This window comes from Panthera tigris, chromosome A3 (assembly GCF_018350195.1).
Source record: "Panthera tigris isolate Pti1 chromosome A3, P.tigris_Pti1_mat1.1, whole genome shotgun sequence".
Classification (NCBI taxonomy): Eukaryota; Metazoa; Chordata; class Mammalia; order Carnivora; family Felidae; genus Panthera; species Panthera tigris.
The window spans coordinates 75,928,048-75,949,179 of NC_056662.1; the positions used below are offsets into that span (position 1 = coordinate 75,928,048).

Below are 21,132 nucleotides of genomic sequence, written 5' to 3' on the forward strand. Positions count from 1 at the left end.
AACAACTCGTAACCAGTTAAGACTAAAGCAGGAAACTGATTAAGAGCTCTGGCTAACAGGAATGGTGTAAGAAATTCCTGGAACTTGCATATATCAATAATATTCAGTCTACAGTGGTTGGTATGTTCCCAGAGCTTTCTATGAGACATGCCACAATATCCACCCTGGGGCAATTTCCTCTGGTTGTGAACAGCCAATTCCTTTATCCAATATATGGCATGTAGGTCAGGTAAAGGGTTCCATGTCATGATAAAGGTTGGGAATGACTATTTTTATTTTTTATTGTAGTAAAAAGCAAGTAACATTAAACTTAACCGTGTAGTTTAGTAGTGCCAAGTATATTCACACTGTTGTGCAAAAGATCTCTAGAACTTTTACATCTTGCAAAATTGAAACTTTAGACCCACTACACCAACTACCCTCTACCTTGGCAACTACCTTTCTGTTTCTGTTATTTTGACTTCTTTAGATATTTCTTGTTAGTGGAATCATAGATGTCCTTTTGTGACTGGCCTAATTTGCTCTTCAGAACGTCCTCAAGGATTGATCCATATTGTAGCATGTGGCAGGCTTTCCTTTTTTTAAGGCTGCATAATATTCCATTATATGTATATATTCTTTATTCATCTGCCCATAGGAATCTGGGTGCTTCTGCCTCTTGGCTAATAATGCTATGATGAACATGGGTGTACATATATCTCTTCAAGACACTTGAGTTCTCAATATATACCCGGAAGTAGGATTGCTGGATTATATGGTAATTCTACTTTTAATGTTTTGAGGAACTTCTGTGCTGTTTCCCATAATGGCTACACCATTTTACAGTCCTCTGAACAGTACACAAGGGTTCCAATTTCTCTGTATCTTCACCATTTGTTATTTTCTGTTCTTTCGATAATGGCCTTAAAGGGTAAGATGATATCTCATTATAGTTTGATTTGCATTTCTCTTGCAATTGGTGATGTTGAGCATCTTTTCATATGCTTTCAGAGAACTGTCTATTCAAGTCTTTATGTATTCTGGATACAAATCCTTTATCAGATAAATGATTTGCAGAATTTTCTCCCAGTCTGTGAGTTGTCTTTGAATTTTTTAAATGATGTCCTTCAATTATGTAAACTTTTATTTGCTTTTGTAAGTTTGATATTATAGAGAACACTTTACCTGACCCTAGATCACAGATTTTCTCCTGTTTTTTTTTTCCTTAAAGTTTTAAATTCCAGCTATATTTACAGTTACAATTTGGTTCTGGTCAATTTTTGTACAAAATGAAGTAGGTCTAAATTTATATTTTTACAAGGATGTCCAGTTGTCTCTGCACCTTTGTTGAAGATTACCTGTCCCCACTGAATTGCCTTCGTACATTTGTTGGAAACCAATTCCTCATGTATTTGAGAGTTTTCTTCTGGACTTTCAATTCTATTCCACTGATCTGTATGCCTGTCCCTATGCCAGGACCATACTGTCTTGATTAGTCTAGCTTTGTGATTAGTTTTCAAATTGTGAAGTATGTTTTTCCACTTTGTTCTTGACTGTCAAGGTTGTTTTAGCTATTCTGGGTCCACTGCATTTCCAAAGCCTGATTGGATTTTGACTGGGACAGTGTTGAATCTATAGATCAGTTTGGGGGAAAATTGTTTTTTTTGTTTGGCTAAACAATAATTGCCCTATGTAATCACCGCTCCTTGTGGGAGTTCTAGGCTCTGAATTCACATATATCAGGCCCTCCGTGAGACAGGCTCATTCCAGAAACTGAATTCTAGTAACAGCTGATTCTTCTTAGAAATAGGTATTTTGCTTCTTGCTTTATGGAATTTCACAAATACCTGATTTTCTCTGAGTGTATTCAGAGGTTTATTTATAATGATATCCTCCTTCATACCTCCACGGGTGGACAGCTTGACGCTGCTTTCCAAACAGTGTGTTCTAAGTCCCCACCAAAGAACAAGGGTCATGTTGATCTTCTTGAGTCTTTGGCAACATCCTCTGACAAATTTTGTCGTATGCTCCTAGGCATTCCAGTTTAACACTGCAAAACTGTAATCTGTGGAGACTTTTTCCTTTTTGGCTAGGAAATGAGCATCTTTTCTTGGATCAACGTTCAGGACAAATAAGGATTTTAACCAACTTTCTTCTTAAGGTCTGTTATTGGGAGATGTCATTCTCTGGCATCCAGGCAGGAGGCTGCTGGACAGAGGCTGCTCTGTGGACGTGCAGCACTGCCACCAACATCTCGCTCTGCTGCCACGGCTGCCTCAGAATCACTAATTATTAATAACCAAAAAGCTTTCTAATCGTGACTCTCTTGCCCACATAAGATTTGTCTTGCCAAGAAAATTCAGGTTTCATATTTCGTTGTATTTTTAGAGGACAAATTATAAGATGGCCTATTGCCTGATTTGAAAGAACCAATCAGTTTAACTAGATTTGGGTTGGTTAATGGGATAAGTACTTCATAAAAAACTTCTCAGGAAGAATATGCAAAAAATTTGTTCGTTTTGTGTAACATGTTTTATTTAGAACTCTTAGAGTACACAGTATAAGGATAACTCAAACCTAACACAATATATATACTTTTCCATAGGAAAGCACAAAGAGAAGACAAAAGTACTGTGAGTCTCAAATTCTGAATGAAAGAAACCGTTCTCCACAAAAACCCAGCTCTATACAGTTCCCAAATTCACTTTACAAACCATATCAAGATTTTATCAGTCCGTATATACTCGACAATTCAAGATCTTCATCTTGGTATACATATACTTCTCCAACCGGAATGGAGGTCAGAGACTCTACTCTCAGTGAAGAGACAGTTACCGACGTGTATTATTACGGCTTTATTGTTCTTTTTCTTTTGATTTTAGTAGGTCTTACTTTATACTTTCTCTGAAGATATCAAATAAAATCCTTTTGATAATTCTTAAGGTTGCCAGTTCTTCACAGAAATGTTACATTCTTATTTTAGGATTTCCTCCCAGACATTTTCAAGGTAATTGGCTTGTAAAAAGAGAATACAATTTAACAAAGTCAGTTTGTGGACATTCTAAAAATTAAGATTGCTTTATTGTAGAAAACAGTGTCATGATACAGTTTGAAAAATAACTTTTTTTGATCAAAGGAGCAATTTAAAAAACAAAATGTCATTGACAGGGACAATTTTACCCTTTTTGTTTCTTACCACATAGAATAACAGAAGTAACAAAAAGTTTTGGATAAGCTGATATACTATATGCTTATCTATCTTCCAAAGCACACTATTAAAAGCTAGGCATATTTTATGAAATTTGATTAATGATTTCCTTACCTTACTACAATATGGGCATTCACCAAATATGATGTTAAAACTCTGTCTACTAGTCAACAGTCCTCTCAACCACTGAAGATTTTAAAAAGAGAAGAAAAAGGGAGCAATGTCAGCATGATTACACATTACAGATACTCTAAATTCATTTCCTTTATGATTACATATATTTTTATTCCAAAAGATTTACCTTCTTAATTTTCTTTTACAAAAAGTAAGGGGAACATTTCCTGGCCAATACCAGACTAGTAGTATGCTGAATAATAAGGGGAGACCACCACGAATTTCGGGATCTATACCACTGGTTTATAGCCAAATTATGGGCCCCTTTATGCATTTTCTCAACATCCAAAATAGACACAAAAATAATGTACACAAGTCAATGGGGTTCACAGACTTGACCTGAAGTCATTAATTACAAATTAAGAACTCTTGCTGTAAAAGATACCGTAAGCTCGTGAAAATTTAGGTCTCAATTCTGGTCTTAATCACCAATAGTGGGTTAATTCTCAATCCACTAATTATAAGCACGAGGCAGTCCATTTTTAAAAATTAAATGAATATTCATTATTATAAAAGAAAGCACATGTTCCCTTAAGAGTATCTCTATAATTAGACCTGGTATTTTGTGAGTTTATAGAAGGTGAATTGACATCTCTAAGTTCTCCATTCTTAAAGTGCAGGTAACACCAACTGCTTGCTACCTCTAATCACAAAAACAAGAGGTGATATTCAAGAAGACTGAACGCACTATACAACTGAAGGTGTTTCATATATACATGCATATATAATCGTGTCAACTGTGCCCTAAGATGAATGCTATAGAGATCAAATGACTATACACAGGAACGAAAGCAGACTTCACAGAGAGTAAATAATAAATAAAATGTCACGGAGAGTGCTGTGACATATCCAGATCACAAAACGCATTTTTCTCAATATCAAAAGTAAGATTATTACATTTATTCTATACTTAAATATACTTTGAAAAGTAACGGACACTCATTAGTGCCAGTTCCCTTTCACCTTATTGCTACCACTACTACTCCCACTTGGATGAGTGACAGTTTGCACTGCGGTCACATGAGATTTTCACTGAAAGATTCCAATGTAGCATCAATTTGATCTGTTATGCATCAGTAAGCAGCCCATGAATATATTCTGGATACATTTTCTCCCTTCCTAGGATACTACTTTAGGACATTTATTCACTCATTAGTGACCAGGATGAAGAAATGAAAGCACACGGGCATCTGGAAATGGACTGGTAAAGAAGCTAATGGAAAAAAGAGATTGCTATTCACTTCAACAGATTTTGGATTCTGTATATTTCAACATGCAGACTTGCTAGGTCATGGTAGCCAAAATAGTCTTAACAGCGTTATTTTTATTGTTTACCTCATATAAGCATATTTGATGGAAAGGCTGTGCACATTGGGGATTATCACACACTTGATCAGGAATGGCACCATCAAGTTGATATGAATAACAAATGCCACAATCCATAGAAAAATCCTTCAAAAGAAGAAATATTTATAAGCACAAGTGTTTAAAACACACAAGGTAATATAAGAAAGAATAATATGGGATAGACAAGATCAAATTTTCATACAAAGTTTTCATAAAGGTAACTATAGCATTATTTACAGAAAATACAGTTACATCAGTACTTAACCCTTTAAGAAAAGCGATTTGTAAGAGTGCTTCCTTTTGCATCCAGTAAGTGATACACACAGATATACTAAAAAACAGGTTCTATTTGGGGCTTAAGTAAATTTCCCACATTGTACATCAATATTATGCCAATGTAATATATAAAGATACTAACTGACATTAGCTAATGATTACTAAACTTCAAAATTCTTTAACTAAAGGAAGAAGACAAAAACATTCCCACCACTTTAATAGTCTACAACCTCTGCAACTTTATCAAAACTCAATCCCAAGTTTATCATTTTTGCAACACAGTGACATCTATTCATTTTCAAAAACTGTACTGCCATCCTTCACAAAATCTAATTAAAACTTTATTTCAATCATCCATAAGCAGATAGTATTAGAATATCCAAACATCTCATTAGCTACTTTGGACCTTTCCCCCTATTTTTAATAATAAAGATGTCTGTCATTAATCACTTCATTGCTACAAAGACCATGACAAAAGTATACTTAAACCACTAATCAAAGGTTAACAAATTCTTTGATGCTACTGTTGCTTGCAGTTCAGAAGTCTGTTACAATATTCTTCCAATTCCCTCCCTTTCAGCCTCATTTTTCTCTGGTGTCTAAAAGAAGAACATTTAACTTTCATTATGCTATGCTGTTTGGAATATCAAAGCACTCATAAAACTTACAGATTTTTCCAGGTTAGTGCGAGCTGGAAAATCTATTTCTAAAACATCTTTCAAATTTTGTAACAGACTATTTTCTGGATCCCTAAAAGCATGAAAAAAAATTGTTATTAAATTTGCAAAATAATAGAAAAATAAATATTGTGTTACAAAAAATACCTACCACAAATGTATGTTCCTGCTCAGCTTAATTCCAAGAGGTTTTACCACTTCAGAGATTAAAAAAAAAAAAAAAAAACGTTTAAAAATGTAGTGTCTGCAGCTCTCGCTTTGTAAAGCCACATTTAGCACAGAATTTTTTTTTTTAACTGAGATATAATGGGTATATAATATTGTATTGCTTTTAGGTGTACAACATCATGATTTGGTATGTGTGTGTATTGCAAAATGATCACTATAAATTCAGTTAATACCTATTACCACATGTAGTTACAAATTATTTTCTGATGAAAACTTCTAAGATCTCTTAGCAACTCTGAAATATACTCTCTTGTTAAAACACAGAATTTGCTAATTATTTGACTGGAAAATCTAAATCATCTACTTAAACACAAAAGTACACAGTTCAGAATGATGAAACATTTTCATTTAAAATAATTACCATATGTTAATATTTTAGAATATTTTAACAGTGAAGACAAGAATTTTATGACTGTTAAAAACATTTAAATAGGAGATCTCATACCATGGTCAGCTCCAAGAAAGCAGCACTCAGGAAGCATAGTAGGATGCTTGGGGTCAACCTCTATATGTATTGAAGCATTATTCCCTAGAATAAAAGAACATTAAAGCAGTATCTGGGTACTTACAGGAAAGATTAGCCAATGTGTTACGGGTTTCAATAAATATATAAATGTATTTATTTATAAAATATATTTATAAATATAATTTTATAGTCTAAAAGAAATGCACTTTGAAATTATGATTATGAATAAAGATTTGGGGATCCATCTAAAGTTTTAAAATACAGAGTCAGTCCATTAAGTTAATTGATTTCTAGTGAAATTCTGGTCAGAATTCTATTTTAGCTTAAATAAAAATTTTTTATAGAGTGATAGATCTTTAATATTAAAAGAAATCACAAGTTCAAGAAATAATTATCAAAGTGACTTCCATAACTTTCTTGGAAAGCACAATTATGGTCAGATGTAAAAAGACCAGCATACAATAAATTATGATTTGAGTTTTATGGAGTTTTATCGAAACATTTTCTATCAATAATCACTTCCAATGAAGTGGACTAAACGCTCCAATCAAAAGACAGAGGTTGTCAGAATGGATAAACAAAAGTTAAGACCTATCTATATTCTGCCTACAAGAGACTCATTTTAGACTTAAAGAGAAATATTTACTACACAAATGGATGTCAAAAGAAAGCCAGAGTAGCAATACTTATACTGGACAAACTAGACTTTAAACCAAAGACCGTAACAAGAGATAAAGAAGGGCACTATATCATAATAAAGGGGACAATCCAACAAGAACATCTAACAATTGTAAATATTTATGCACCCAACATGAAAGCACCCAAATATATAAAACAATAACAAACATAAAGGAACTAATTGATAATAACACAGTAATAGCAGGGAATTTTAACATCCCACTTATATCAGGTATCCAAATCAGCAAGGAAGTAAAACTTTCTGATACTCCGTAGAGAAAACCCAAAAGACTCCTCCAAAAAACTGCTAGAACTTATATATGAATTCAGTAAAGTCACAGGATACAAAATCAACATACAGAAATCTGTTGCATTTCTATACACTAAAAATGAAGCAGCAGAAAGAGAAATTAAGAAATCAATCCCACTTACAACTACACCAAAAAAAAAAAGATACCTAGGAATAAACCTAACCAAAGAGGTGAAAGACTTGTACTCTGAAAACTATACAAAACACTGATGAAGGGAAACAGTGATACAAAAAGATGGAAAGACATTCCATGCTCATAGGTTAGAAGAATGAATATTGCTAAAATGTCTTTATTACCTAAAGCAATCTACACATTTAATATGCAATCCCTGTCAAACTACCATTAGCATTTTACACAGAGTTAGAAAAACAACCCTGGTATTTGTATGGAGCCAGAAAAGACCCTGAATAGCCAAAGCAACCTTGAAAAAGAAAAGCAAAGCTGGAGGTATCACTATTCCAGACTTCAAATTATATTACAAAGTTGTAGTGATCGAAACAGTGTAGTACTGGCACAAAATATAGATCAATGGAACAAAATAGAACACTCAGAAATAAACCCATAACTATATGGTCAATTAATCTTCGACACAGCAGGAAATAATATCCATTGGGAAAAAGACAATCTCTTCAACAAATGGTGTTGGAAAAACTGGACTATTTCTTACACCAAACATAAAGGGATGAGAACATCCCTTTGACGGTGGCTGTAGCAACTTCTTTCTAGAGATGTCTCCTGAGGTAAGGGACACAAAAGCAAAAATAAACTATTGGGACTTCAGCAAAATAAAAAGCTTCTGCACAGCAAAGGAAATGGTCAACAAAACTAAAAGGCAACCTACAAACTGGGAGAAGATATTTGCAAATGACATATCTGAGAAAGGGTTAGTATCCAAAATCTATAAAGAACTTATAAAACTCAACATCGCAAAAATGAATAATGCAGTTAAGAAATGGACAGAGGACACGAACAGACATTTTTCCCAAGAAGACATGCAGATAGCCAATGGACACATGGTCAACATCACTCTTCATCAGGAAAATACAAATCAAAACTTATCTTGATGAACACTGAGTAACATGGAACTGTTGAATCACTATATTGTACCCCTGAAACCAATATTACATTTTATGTCAACTGAAATTTAAATATTTTTAAAAAACATTTTCTGAATTCTTTTGCTCATTGTGAAGCTTTCCACTTCAACAACAGACTCAATTCACATTAAACTGAAACTGTTCGTTTAATAACAAACAACTAACCTAGTTTATAAGATCTAAGAAAAATCTATTTCTACTTGGCACTAGATTCTTTCATAAGTTCTATCTATACTGGAATATTGTATGGATTTCAGAAGTTTTACTTTTAAAGGCACATAGTATAACTGTATAAGGGCATTTGGATTTTATTTTTACAGTAAAAAAGGACTTAATAAATTCTACACACCATAACATTAACTTTTGGTTAAGGTTGACAACAATATGAACACAATTATTACAGATCTGACAAAAAGGTAATCAAGTAAAAATGATATATAAAACATAAAAGTGCTATAATCTCATTTGCTTATACATTCTTTACCATGAACACAAATCCCATATTAGCCTTTAGCTATGTCATATACTAATGGCTTCACTTAATAATGAGTATATTATTTAATATATCTCAATTAGTTTGCTGAAAACTTGGTCTTCAAAAAGCATATCAGTGCCTGAAAGGGGATAAAAAAGAGCTATAGGTAAATACAGAGAAAGTGACTAAAAAGCAGGTTGTTTATGCTGAACAATGAGCAATATAATAAAAGTATATTTAATCATTACCTAATTAAAATAATTATTTACATGGGGCTATGAAGAAAATAAATTACTACACTATTTTGAAGAAAATATTTTCATTCTTAATATCTATTTGTTCACAAATATACCATTATTTGGTCAACTATTCAAAATTAAATATGGATTAAACTTTTTAGACTAAGTAACAATACTATTTGTACAACTGCTATACAACGGTATCTTCCTTTTCTCATAATTACATGTTACTTATTTTCTCCCAGATAATCTATTATGCCTGGGGAGAAACCATAAAAATTGCTAATGTGGATAGGACTCACAACAGAATTTCATAATATCTTTCAGAACATATGTCTTTTAACAATATATTTATTTAGGCTAAAAAAAAAAAAAGAGAAGGGAAGACACAAATAGATATCATATGATCACCTAACTATACTATTTACTGTAAACTGAAACATAGTTTAAAACATCTAAAATCTGGAGAGGCTGAACTCAAAACTGACTTCATATATGGCTTGCTCATAATGAAAATACATAAAACTAATTTTATAATAAGAATATGGTAATGTTGCAGGGGTATTTACAGTTGTAACACATCTTATTCATTAATGTCACATATATTTATAGTAAATACTTAAAATATATTTAATTATTATTTTGTGCTTCCTGTTTACTCTTCAATGGCATGTATGGCCCACTTCAGATCCTTTCATCCTCTAAAGTTCATCAGAAAATATTCCCAGATCTGTTGATATTAATCTTGTCTAGTTTCATGGATGAAGATTTCATTATTTCTAACAGTTTCTTTTTAAAAAATTTTTTTTTCTTAGTGTTTATGTAATTTTGAAGGAGAAAGACAGCGCATGAGTGAGGGAGGGGCAGAGAGAGAGAGGGACAGAACCCAAAGTAGGCTCCAGGCTCCGAGCTGTCAGCACAGAGCCCAGTGCGGGGCTTGCACTCACAGACTGTACAATCATGACCTAAGCTGACGTCCAACACTTAACCGACTTGAGCCACCCAGGTGCCCCTATTTCTAACAGTTTCTTTTCCCAAATAATGGAAGTACTGAAAAACCTGTTCCACTATTTCTGAGCTACTAACAGCTGATTATACAGGATCTCTGAATGATACTGCCATTGGATCATCACCTTTTATAATGAAACACCTTAGTACTTGCCCTTTCTCCTGAAATATTTACATTCAAATACATAGGGCTAAATCAGAGCTTATTTGACTTCATGCAAAAAAAGTCTCACCTAAGGGTCCAATGTCCTCTTGAGCTCCATTTTCCTTAGTAATACAAAGTATAATCCAACATCTAAACAAACAAAAAGCCTCCTTAATCCCTTTTCCCTACCCAGTGCAATCCTGCGTGCTGTTGCACTCCTTGTAGGTTTTTCTGGCTCCAGTACCCAAGTCTTCTCGTCGATTTCATCCATAACATCCCAGAATGCTTTCAGTGATTCTAAGGCTGCCAAAAACTGACCGTAAATGCTTATTAAAGAGCTCTGTGAAAGACAGATAAAAGCAGAGTAAGTTGAATGACACTCTTATCAACAACAGATAATTTTTCACTTAAAATATCATTCAATTTAGAAATTTTAAGCTCTGTTTCACTTCAGCTAAAACTACCCTAGTAAACAAGAGTCAACTAACTGTCCCTGCTTCATAGCTCTTCACCTCCATTAGCATTAATAGAATTTTTTGACTGTCATTGGGACTGTGCATCTTACCAGGAATAGTTTCTTTTTTTTTTAATTTTTTAATGTTTGTTTATTTTTGAGAGAGATCACAAGCAGGAGAGGGGCAGAGAAAGAGAGAGACACAAAATCTGAAGGAGGCATCAGGCTCTGAGCTGTCAGCACAGAGCCCAATGTGGGGCTCGAACTCATGAACCGTGAGATCATGACCTGAGCCAAAGTCAGATGCTTAACCGACTGAGCCACCCAGGTGCCCCAGGAATTGTTTTCTAAAGACCATATTTATTTTTATTATGATGTATTCTGTACTGTATTTATAGAATAGTAACTACTAATACAAGATGACATGTGTGTACTTTCTTAATGAATATACTATATACATATTGAGCATAGAGTCTATACAATTTTAATATGAAAGTTGTCAAGTTATCTAGTTTGTGCAGTTATCAAGTTAAATGCAGCACCACTTGTAATTTGATTACACATTATTAACTTTACAGACTTAATTAGGCAAAGAGTATAAAAAGGTTCTACATATATTTTCTCTACAAGGTTTTTATTGATTAAATTCAAATAATAATGGAGTACATTTTTTTTTTGTAATATAGATCTATTAATGAGAATAATGCATCTTTTGGTAGGAGGGGAATAATGTTTAATTGGTGCTGAAAGTAGTGTTCCCTATTAACATAATCAATTGCAAATGTTTATCTGTTAATGCCTGTAATGAAACTTTACATATGTCATCCCTAGAAATGTCTTTTCTCACACACAGGTACTGTGTGGAGCATCTAAGCACTGCCAAATACTGATATAAATCCAGAAGCACTGGATTTAATAGAGACTATTCATTACTAGGAAGGCATCTGTGAATTCTATGAGGTTCTTTTTTTTTTTTTTTTTTGAGGTAAAAAATCAACGTATATCATATTAGTTTCAGGTGTACAGAATAATTCATTTGTATACACCGTAAAACAATCACAATAAGTCTGTCACACTATAAAGTTTTGAAAATTTTTTTCTTCCCTTGTGATGAGAACTTTTAAGATTTACTCTTTTAAGATTCTATTTTCAAATATGGAATACAATATTATAGATTAGGTTTAAAATTTCTTCTGAGGCTAAACTTTTAGCCAATGTCTGAATTCAGTTATTTCAGACAATATTCTATGGGAATTAACTTAAATACATTTTCACTAATGATAAGAACTAAAGTCATTGCTGATTTTTAAAAATCAATTTATAATTACTTTCAACTAAAGAGTTTCTCATAAAGTAGTATGTTTAAATGATACCAATACTTACTAAATATTTTATATAAAAAGCCATCAAAACTAAAAGTTTAAGAATTAAGGATCTTATTGTTTCAAATAAGCAAAACACATTTAAAAAAAATCACTGGAAATTCTACCAACATTATTTATCCAAAAACAGATACAAGACAACAATGTAAGAATACAGTATACCATGAGTGAGATGAAAAGGAAGTACTCACTTCCTTTAAGGTATATTTTGTACTCATATGTACTTAAGGAAAACCCATTTCATCCCATCACTTCAGTCAGGGTTCACACTTAGATGATTTCATGGCTCAGTTTCACAAAGCTAGTTTCAACTCTTCTAACCTTCTATACACAGGGGAAAAAAGTAAGAGTAGTAATGAGAGCTTAATACCTGCAAATAACCTTTTAGGATCCCTTTTAGCATACCTGTTCTCTTCCAATATGCTATACTTATCTATAAATTTAGATGCCAGAATCCGGAAATCAGAAACCAAACTTCCAAGTTTTGTTTTGACTTTACTATGGGCTGCACTTTATCTCCTCTTTCATTAAATGTGCCACAATTCTTTAGCTATGCAAACAAGAAACCAGCTGGGATCCCTGCAGATTGTTTTTTACACCTAATAAATTCATTAACTAAAGACCTGATTCTATTTTTAGCAAATTTCTTGATAACTCTATTTACCCTAGTATTTTTATGTACTATTAGGATAACCCCCTTAAAAAAATAAACAAGTCCTTGCAGAGGACAGTAAAAAGTATATAAAATAATGCCCTTTTTCTTGTTTCCATATCCAGACATGCCATCACTATCTTCTAATACCCTACTGTGGAGTACCCTATCTAAAATGTAACACTGAACATATCAGTGTGCCTCATAAAACCATTTAAAACAACCTACTAACTGGTTTTCCCCCTCTAGTCACATTCCCCTAACTCCCATTATTTATATTGCAATTAAGTTGATATTTGTATTCTGTAAACGTGATACTACCATTTCCTGGTTTATAACAAAACAACTTAAGTGCAGTTCTCAGTGATATTTTTTCTTTGTAATACCACCACTTAGTGACAGCAACACAAACTCCAAAAGCTATTCAATAAATATTTGTTTAAGTAAATTGAAGTCAACTACTTGATATAAAAATAATCATTTATGACCTTCATCATTCTATTTATTAAGGCTACCGTTATTTACAAGTAGTTTGCAAATTATGTTTTATGTTACTGATTAAAACCCCAGTTCTTTATCGTGGCTTGCAATTAACATTGTTTAACATGTATACATAGATATGTTTACACAGAGTAAATTGAAATACTTTCTTTTCCATGGGTATATTTACTGCTCCAAGCTTCAGTAAGCACCCTCTCTATACATGATCATTCCCAAGTTTCTTTAGGCCAAACAGACAACTCCAGAACTGCTCAACCATCACTATGTAGATAATCTCCACACTGCTAACAGACTTATTGCTCCACCCTGATCTCATGATCTTCCCAGAGAAATCCAACCTCCTAGGTCCACGTCCCCCACCCCCCAGGTGACAGGGGATACTACCTGCCCTATTGTGCAAACCAGAAATCTAAGCACAGATTACTAGTTAACTAGATCACTCAAACAACCTTGTAACTAAATTTTCTTCCTTTAGTCACAGTCTCCTAAAACTCATTATTTACACTGCAATTAAATTGATTTTTGTATTCTGCAGATGTGATACTATAGTTTCTTTGTTTATAATAAGATATTGATCATCAGATACATATACAATAATCCAATTGCTGGACGGTACGTTGATTTTTTAATAGCTTTACTCAGATGTAAGGGATATACAAAGAACTGCACATATTTAATGTGTACAAGTTGATGAATATGAGCATGTGCGGTACAACCTGATACCATCATTACAATCAAAGTAATAAACCTACCCAACACTTCCCCAAAGGTTCCTTGTGTCTTTTTCAGGGGGTTTTCAGCGGTTTCAGTAACATAAGCTCTGTCTACCCTCTCAAGTTTTGAAATGCACAATACTGTATTGTTAAGTATAAGCATTATGTTGTACAGCACATCTCTAGAATCTGTTCATCTACCAGAGCTGAAACTTTACACGCACTGAACAACAACAACACCCTTCCTCCACCTTCCAGACCCCTGGCAACCACTACTGTAGTCTCTGTATGTGTGAGTTTGACTAAGTTAGATACTTCATGTTAGAAACATGCAATATTTGTCCTGCTGTGACTGGTTTATGTCAGTTGGCATAATGTCCTCTAGATTCATCTGTATTTTTGCAACTGGCATGATTTTCTCCTTTCAGGCTGTCTGTATATACTATTTTTTCTTAAATACCACATTCATTTGTTGATAGACACTGGGATTTTTTCCTCTTTGCTATTGTGAATAACACTATAATGAACATGGAGGTACAGGTAGCTCTTTGAGATTCTGATTTTAGCCCTTCTGGATATATACTCAGAAGTGGGATTGCCAGGTCATACAGCAGTTATATTACTTACTTTTTGGAGGAACATCCACACTGTTTTCCATTGTTGCCATACCATTTTACACTCCCACCAATAGTGTACATACAGGGTTCCAATTTCTCCATATCCTGTAACACTTGGCATTCATTTCACTTTTTTTTTAAATGTTAATGTTTGTTTATTTTTGAGGGAGAGAGAGACAGAGACAGAGTGCGAACTGGGGACAGGCAGAGAGAGAGGGAGACACAGAATCTGAAGCAGGCTCCAGACTCAGCTGTCGGTACAGAGCCCGACGTGGGGCCCAAACTCATGAACCGTGAGATCATAACCTGAGCTGAAGTCAGATGCTTAACTGAATGAGGCACTCAGGCACCCCGTTTTTTTGGTTTTTAATAGCCATCCTAACAGTTGTACAGTGGTATCTCATTTTAGTTTTGATTTGCATTTCCTTGATAATTAATGAAGTTGAACATCTTTTCATATCTCTGTTGGCGATTTGTAGGTCATCTTTGAAAAAGTATCTGTTCAAGTCCTTTGCCCATTTTCTAACCAGGTTATTTGTTTTTTTGCTGCTGAGAGGTTTCTTATGTATTTTGGATGTTAACCCCTTATCAGATACATTGTTTTCAAGTATTATCGTCAACTCACTAGGATGACTTTTCATCCTGCCGATTGTTTCCTTTATTGTGCAGTAAGTCCCTTAGTTTGATACAGTCCCACTTGTCTCTTTTTGCTTTGTTGTCATTGCTCTTGGTGTCATAATCAACAGATCATTATCAAGACTAATGTCAAGAATTATTCCCCCTATGTTTCTACTAGGAGTTTTATACTTTCAGGTCTTATATTTAAGTCTTTATTTTGAGTTAGTTTTTGTGTACAAATGCAAGGTAAGGGTCCAATTTCCCTTCTTCATGTGGATATCCTATTTCTCAATACCATTTGTTCAAAAGACTCTTCTTTTCCAAAGTCAGTACCATAATGTCTCTTTCCTTTCTCTCCATTTGTAACTAGATCTATATTTTAAAAATCCATAATTACCTATTTCACTGTAAACCCAAGAAAAGTTAACCAAAAACCAAAATAGCCACACAGTATTTTCACAGTGACATCTTCCATTTGAAAGGAGCAATGTCCACTTCTGGCATGCCTGACTGTAAACGGGGTTCTACTTAACACAGTTCTACTTAAAACTAATTCTGCATTTTGAACAGAAAATGAAAGATCCAAAGAAAATGGCAGTAAGAAAAAATACAACAATAACCCTGAAACTAGAAGTCAGTTGGTAATTACAGAAGTAGTAAATTTTAAATCCTAAAAGTCATCATGAGATTTTGCTAGTCACATGAGGTACATTAAAAAAAGCCAAAAAAGGTGAAAAGTGGGACACAAACATTTATCTTAGAAATTTCAATGAACTTAAGAGGTAGACATTAAAACTATTACATCAGTAAGCTATCTGAAAAACTAACAGATTTTTCTCTAACTGCTTCTTTTATCCATTAAATCATTCACAAACTCTTACTCCTAATTGATTTCCCTACTGAAATTGAAAAAGAAACATTTATAAATCCTATTTCTAACAATGTCATTAAATATTCTATATACATCATAAATGCCAAAAGAGCACACTATAATATGACCTAAATTAATAAAAGTTAAATATTTTGCAAGTTTTCTAAAAAATGTTCAAAAATAAAAATTGCCAAGTTCTTTTTTTTTTTTCTCATTTTATTTTAGAGCGTGTGAGTGGGGGGAAGGGACAGAGAGAGACAAAGACAGAGAGAATTCCAAGGAGGCCCCAGGCTCAGCACAGAGCCTGAGGTGGGGCTCAATCCTACGACCTCAGGGCCAAGACCTGAGCCAAAATCGAGTCACATGCTCAACTGAATGAACTACCAAGGTAGTTTCCCATCTCACCAAAGCTACCATTTTAAGGTTTTGGGGGACTTTTTGAGGTGGGGGGTAGGCAAATTTGCAATGTGCAAAATAAATTTAAAATTGAATCAAAGAAAAACTCAGGAAAAAGTAAGAATACTAATATTAAGAGGTAACATTAAAATAAAATATCAAATGTCGGTGAAGATGTAAACAACCTAAACTCTCATATGCTGCTGAGCATGTAAAATGGCACAACCACTTTTGAAAAGATCAGACACCTTCTTAAAAACTAAATCTATTCCTATCTTAAGACCTAGCAATTCCACTCCAACAGAAGTGAAAAGATATGCCCATAGAAAGACTTATACAAAAACGTTCAGAACAGTTTTATTCAAAGAGCAAAAAATCAGTACAAGTCCAAATGTCCATTAATAAAAGATAGAGTAAACTCCAGTATATTCATGTAATGGACTACTACTCGGGAATAAACAAAATAAAAATTGTGACACATGTCACAACATGGATGAATTTCAAAAATATGCCAGGTGAAATGAGGCTATCTACAAAGAGAACACAGTGTCCACTTCTATTTATATTAAATCTGGTACAGACAAAAATAAAGCATGGTTCAGAAAAATCAATACAATAGGATTTACTGGGAAGAGATAAAAGAGCCAAGATAATGGTAATGTTCTGCATCTTGAAAATGGACTGCAGGAGTACATTCATTCACAGAAACTTATGCTACACTTAGGATTATGCATTTCATTGTTTCCAAATTTTACCAACACCTAAATTCTAGTTAATGCAGACATACTGAAGGATTTTGGAGAAAGATCTAGGACACCTGCAAAATATTTTGAAAGGCACCAAAACTCAGATACACTGATGAATGGAGAGATGCACAAATGGAAAGGTAAGTGACGAAGCCAGAATAGTGAATATTAACTGTGGAATCTAAGTGGTGGATATAGGAGTATATTCACCATAAACTCTTTCAATGTTTTGTGGGTTTTAAAATTTATAATAAAATAATGGGGGGGGCGGGGAGGGATAATTACGTAACGTGTAAATTATTCATTGTAACTGAGAAAGTTAAGTTTGTTGAATTAGGTTAGACTAATCTTTCATTTTTTTCAAATATTCAATAACATTTAATTCTTTACAGCTACATATTTAGATAACATATTTAGATAACATATTTAGACCCTCTCCAAAACAAAATAAGAATAGGTCTTCCTAGACAAGAAGCTCACTGTATAAGGCAAGTTATAATCTTTGAAAAGTCTGTAACAGATACTCTTAACCAGAGAATCAGAAGCTTGGGTTAAAAAAAATACATCTTTATTTTCTTTAAGTAAAATTTAGCACTTATTTCAACTACAGATACAAAAAACAAAGAATATAAATAGTATCAATACCTTTAACTTTCTATACAAGTAAAATTATATTGCAATCACCTAGGGAAATTGAACACTAATATCTACAGTCCATTGTCAGTCATTACTTTTTAATTAATCTTGGTTCAATGCAGCCTTGGCATTTGGACTTCTAAAAGGTCCCCAAATGATTCTAATGTACAAAGTTAAGAAACAATGATAGAACAATGAAGAATAGCCATCCTTGTCATAGTCTGACGCTTATAGAATCATATTTCTAAAAGATTTAAACAATTCATGTAGCAAGAGACAAAGAAGGGCATAATGACAAAAGGAACAGTCCAACTGGAAGTATCTATGCACCCAACATAGGAGCACTTAAAAATATAAAGCAAATATTAACATACAAGAAAGGAGAAACTGATGGTAATACAAGTAGAGGACTTGAACACCTCACTAGCATCAAAGGATAGGTCATCAAGAGAAAAAAAAAAAATTCAACAAGGAAACAGTGACTTTAAATGACACATTCAACCAGATGGACCTCACATTTATATACAAAACATTCCATTCAGAAACAGAAAAGTACACATTCTTTTTCAAGTGCACACAGAAATTCCTAAAGAACAGATCACATGTTAGGCCACAACACAAGTCTCAATAAATTTAAGAAAACTGAAACCATATCAAGCATCTTTTCCAACCACTATAGTGTGAAACTAGAAACCAATTACAAGAAAAAGTCCGAAATGAACGTAATATGCATCAAGGCTAAAAAACATGCCACTAAACAATAAATGAGTCAACCAAAAATCAAAGAGGAAATAAAAAAAACATATGGAGAAAAATGAAAACACAATGGTTCAAAATCTTTGGGATGCAGCAAAAGCTGTTCTAAGAGGGAAATTTATAGCAATACGGGTCTACCTCAAGAAATCAAGAAAAATCTCAAACAACTTTACACCTAAAATAGCTAGACACAGAAAAATAATGCCCAAAGCTAGAAAAAAGAAGGATAAAGGTTAGAGCAGAAATAAATGAAATCGAGATTAAAAAAATAGAAAACAGCAATAGGACCAGGAACTTATTCTTTGAAAATATAAACAAAATTGATAAACCTTTAGCCAGACTAATCAAGGAAAAGAGAGGACTCATACAATTAAAATGAGAAATGAAGGAGAAGAAATAACAACTGACACTACAAAAATACAAAGGATTAAAAGAATATTATGTAAAACTAAATGCCAACAAATGGGATAACCTGGAAGAAATGAATAAATTCCAGGGCACCTGAGTGGCTCAGTAGGTTAAGCGTCAGACTTCAGCTCAGGTCATGATCTCATGGTTGGTGAGTCTGACCCCACATCAGGCTCCTTGCTGCCAGCCTGTCAGCACAGAGCTGTCCAGCTCTCTTTCTGCCCCTCCCCCCACTTGCACTCTCCCCCAAATAAATAAATTTTTAAAAAAGAAATGGATAAATTCCTAGAAACACATAATCTTCCAAAACTGAATCATAAAGAAATACAAAATTTGAACATACCAGTTATTACTAATAAAATTGAATTGGTATTCACAAAACTCCTAACAAACAAAGGTTCAGGACAAGACAGATTCACTGTTAAACACTACCAAACATTTAAAGAAGAGTTAATATCCTAACCTTCTCAAACTATCTCAAAAAAACAGAAGAGAAAGAAAAGCTTCCAAATTCATTCTATAAGGCCAGCATTATCCTGATACCAACACCAGACAAAAACACTACAAAAAGAGGAAATTGCAGGCCAATGTCTCAGATGAACACAGACTAAAAGTCCTCAAGAAATATTAAACCAAATTCAACAAAACATTAAAAAAAATCATTCACCGTGATTAAGTAGGAATTATTCTAGGATGCAAGGTAGTTCAAAACTCAAAAATCAATGTGATACATCACATTAATAAGAGAAAGGGTAAAAATCATATGATCATCTCAATAAGATGCAGAAAAGCATGTGACAAAGGCATCTGACATCCATTTATGATAAAAATTCTCAACAAAGTGAATTTAAAGGAAACATATCTCAACATAATAATGGCCATATGTCACAAACTCACAGACAGCATCATACTCAATGGTGAAAAAGAGAGCTTTTCTCCTAAGATCAGAAACACGACAAGAGTGTCCACTCTTACCACTTTTAGTTAATATAGTACTGGAAGTCCTAGCTGCAGCAATCAGAAAAGGAAAAGAATTAAAAGCCATACAAAATTGGTAAGGATGAAGTAAAACTGTCACTCTTTGCAGATGACATGATCCTACACATAGAAAACCCTAAAGACTCCACCAAAAAACTATTAGAACTGATAAATTACAGGATACAAAATCAATATACAGAAATTAAGAAAACAATATCATTTACAATTACACCAAAAAAATTAAAAACCTAGGGCTAAACTTAATTGAGAAGGTGAAAGACCTGCTGCTGTACCCTGAAAACTATAAAACACTAATGAAAGAAACTGAAGATGACAAAAACAAGTAGATGTTCCATGCTCATGGATTAGAATTAATATTGTTGAAATGTCCATACTACCCAAAGCAATCTATAGATTCAATACAATCCCATCAAAATACCAACAGCATTTTTCACAGAACTAGAACAAATACTAAAATTTGTGTGGAAGGACAGAAGACCTGTAGTAGCCAAAGAAATTTTGAGAAAAAAGAACAAAACTGAAGGTGTCATAATCCCAAGATACGCTACAATCATATGTGGTAATTAAAACAGTATGGTACTGGCACAAAAATAGACACACAGATCAATGGAACAGAATAAAGAGCCCAAATTAAGCCCATGCCTATGTGGTCAATCAACCTATGGCAAAGGAGGCAAGAATATACAATGGAAAGAAGACTGTATCTTCAATCGATGGTGCTGGGAAAACTGGACAGCTACATGCAAAAAAATGAAACTGAACCACTTTCTTATACCACACACAAAAGAAAACTCAAAATGGATTAAAGACCTGGGACGCCTGGATGGCTCAGTCAGTGAAGCCTCAAACTTCGGCTCAGGTCATGATCCTGCAGTTCGTGAGTTAGTCCCATGTCAGCATAGAGTGCTGACAGCTTGGAGCCTGCTTTAGATTCTCTGTCTCCCTCTCTCTCTCTCTGCCCCTTCCCCACTAGCACTCTGTCTCTCTCTCTCTCAAAAATAAAATAAAAAAAATTGATTAAAGACCTAAATGTGAAACCTGAAACCACAAAAATCCTGGAAGAAACAATAGGAAG

General features: G+C 33.7%; 2 protein-coding genes across 9 annotated transcripts in view; one reads left to right on the top strand and one right to left on the bottom strand.

Annotated features, from left to right (window-relative positions):
- VRK2 (VRK serine/threonine kinase 2) overlaps nucleotides 1-2,916 on the top strand; it is a 103,572-nt gene extending 100,656 nt beyond the window's left edge. For all 6 annotated transcript variants that reach the window (XM_042981432.1, XM_042981431.1, XM_042981437.1 and 3 more), the window contains one exon: nucleotides 2,585-2,916. In XM_042981432.1, the coding sequence (XP_042837366.1) occupies nucleotides 2,585-2,887 (303 nt within the window). In that variant the 3' untranslated portion in view covers nucleotides 2,888-2,916. The remainder of the gene's footprint in view (nucleotides 1-2,584) is intronic.
- FANCL (FA complementation group L) overlaps nucleotides 2,493-21,132 on the bottom strand; it is an 84,616-nt gene continuing 65,976 nt past the window's right edge. For all 3 annotated transcript variants that reach the window (XM_007075382.3, XM_042981438.1, XM_042981439.1), the window contains 7 exons: nucleotides 10,498-10,648; nucleotides 6,335-6,418; nucleotides 5,813-5,858; nucleotides 5,653-5,734; nucleotides 4,697-4,813; nucleotides 3,302-3,373; nucleotides 2,493-2,994 (listed from right to left, as the gene is read on the bottom strand). In XM_007075382.3, coding sequence (XP_007075444.1) covers nucleotides 2,959-2,994; nucleotides 3,302-3,373; nucleotides 4,697-4,813; nucleotides 5,653-5,734; nucleotides 5,813-5,858; nucleotides 6,335-6,418; nucleotides 10,498-10,648 — 588 coding nt within the window. In that variant the 3' untranslated portion in view covers nucleotides 2,493-2,958. The remainder of the gene's footprint in view (nucleotides 2,995-3,301; nucleotides 3,374-4,696; nucleotides 4,814-5,652; nucleotides 5,735-5,812; nucleotides 5,859-6,334; nucleotides 6,419-10,497; nucleotides 10,649-21,132) is intronic.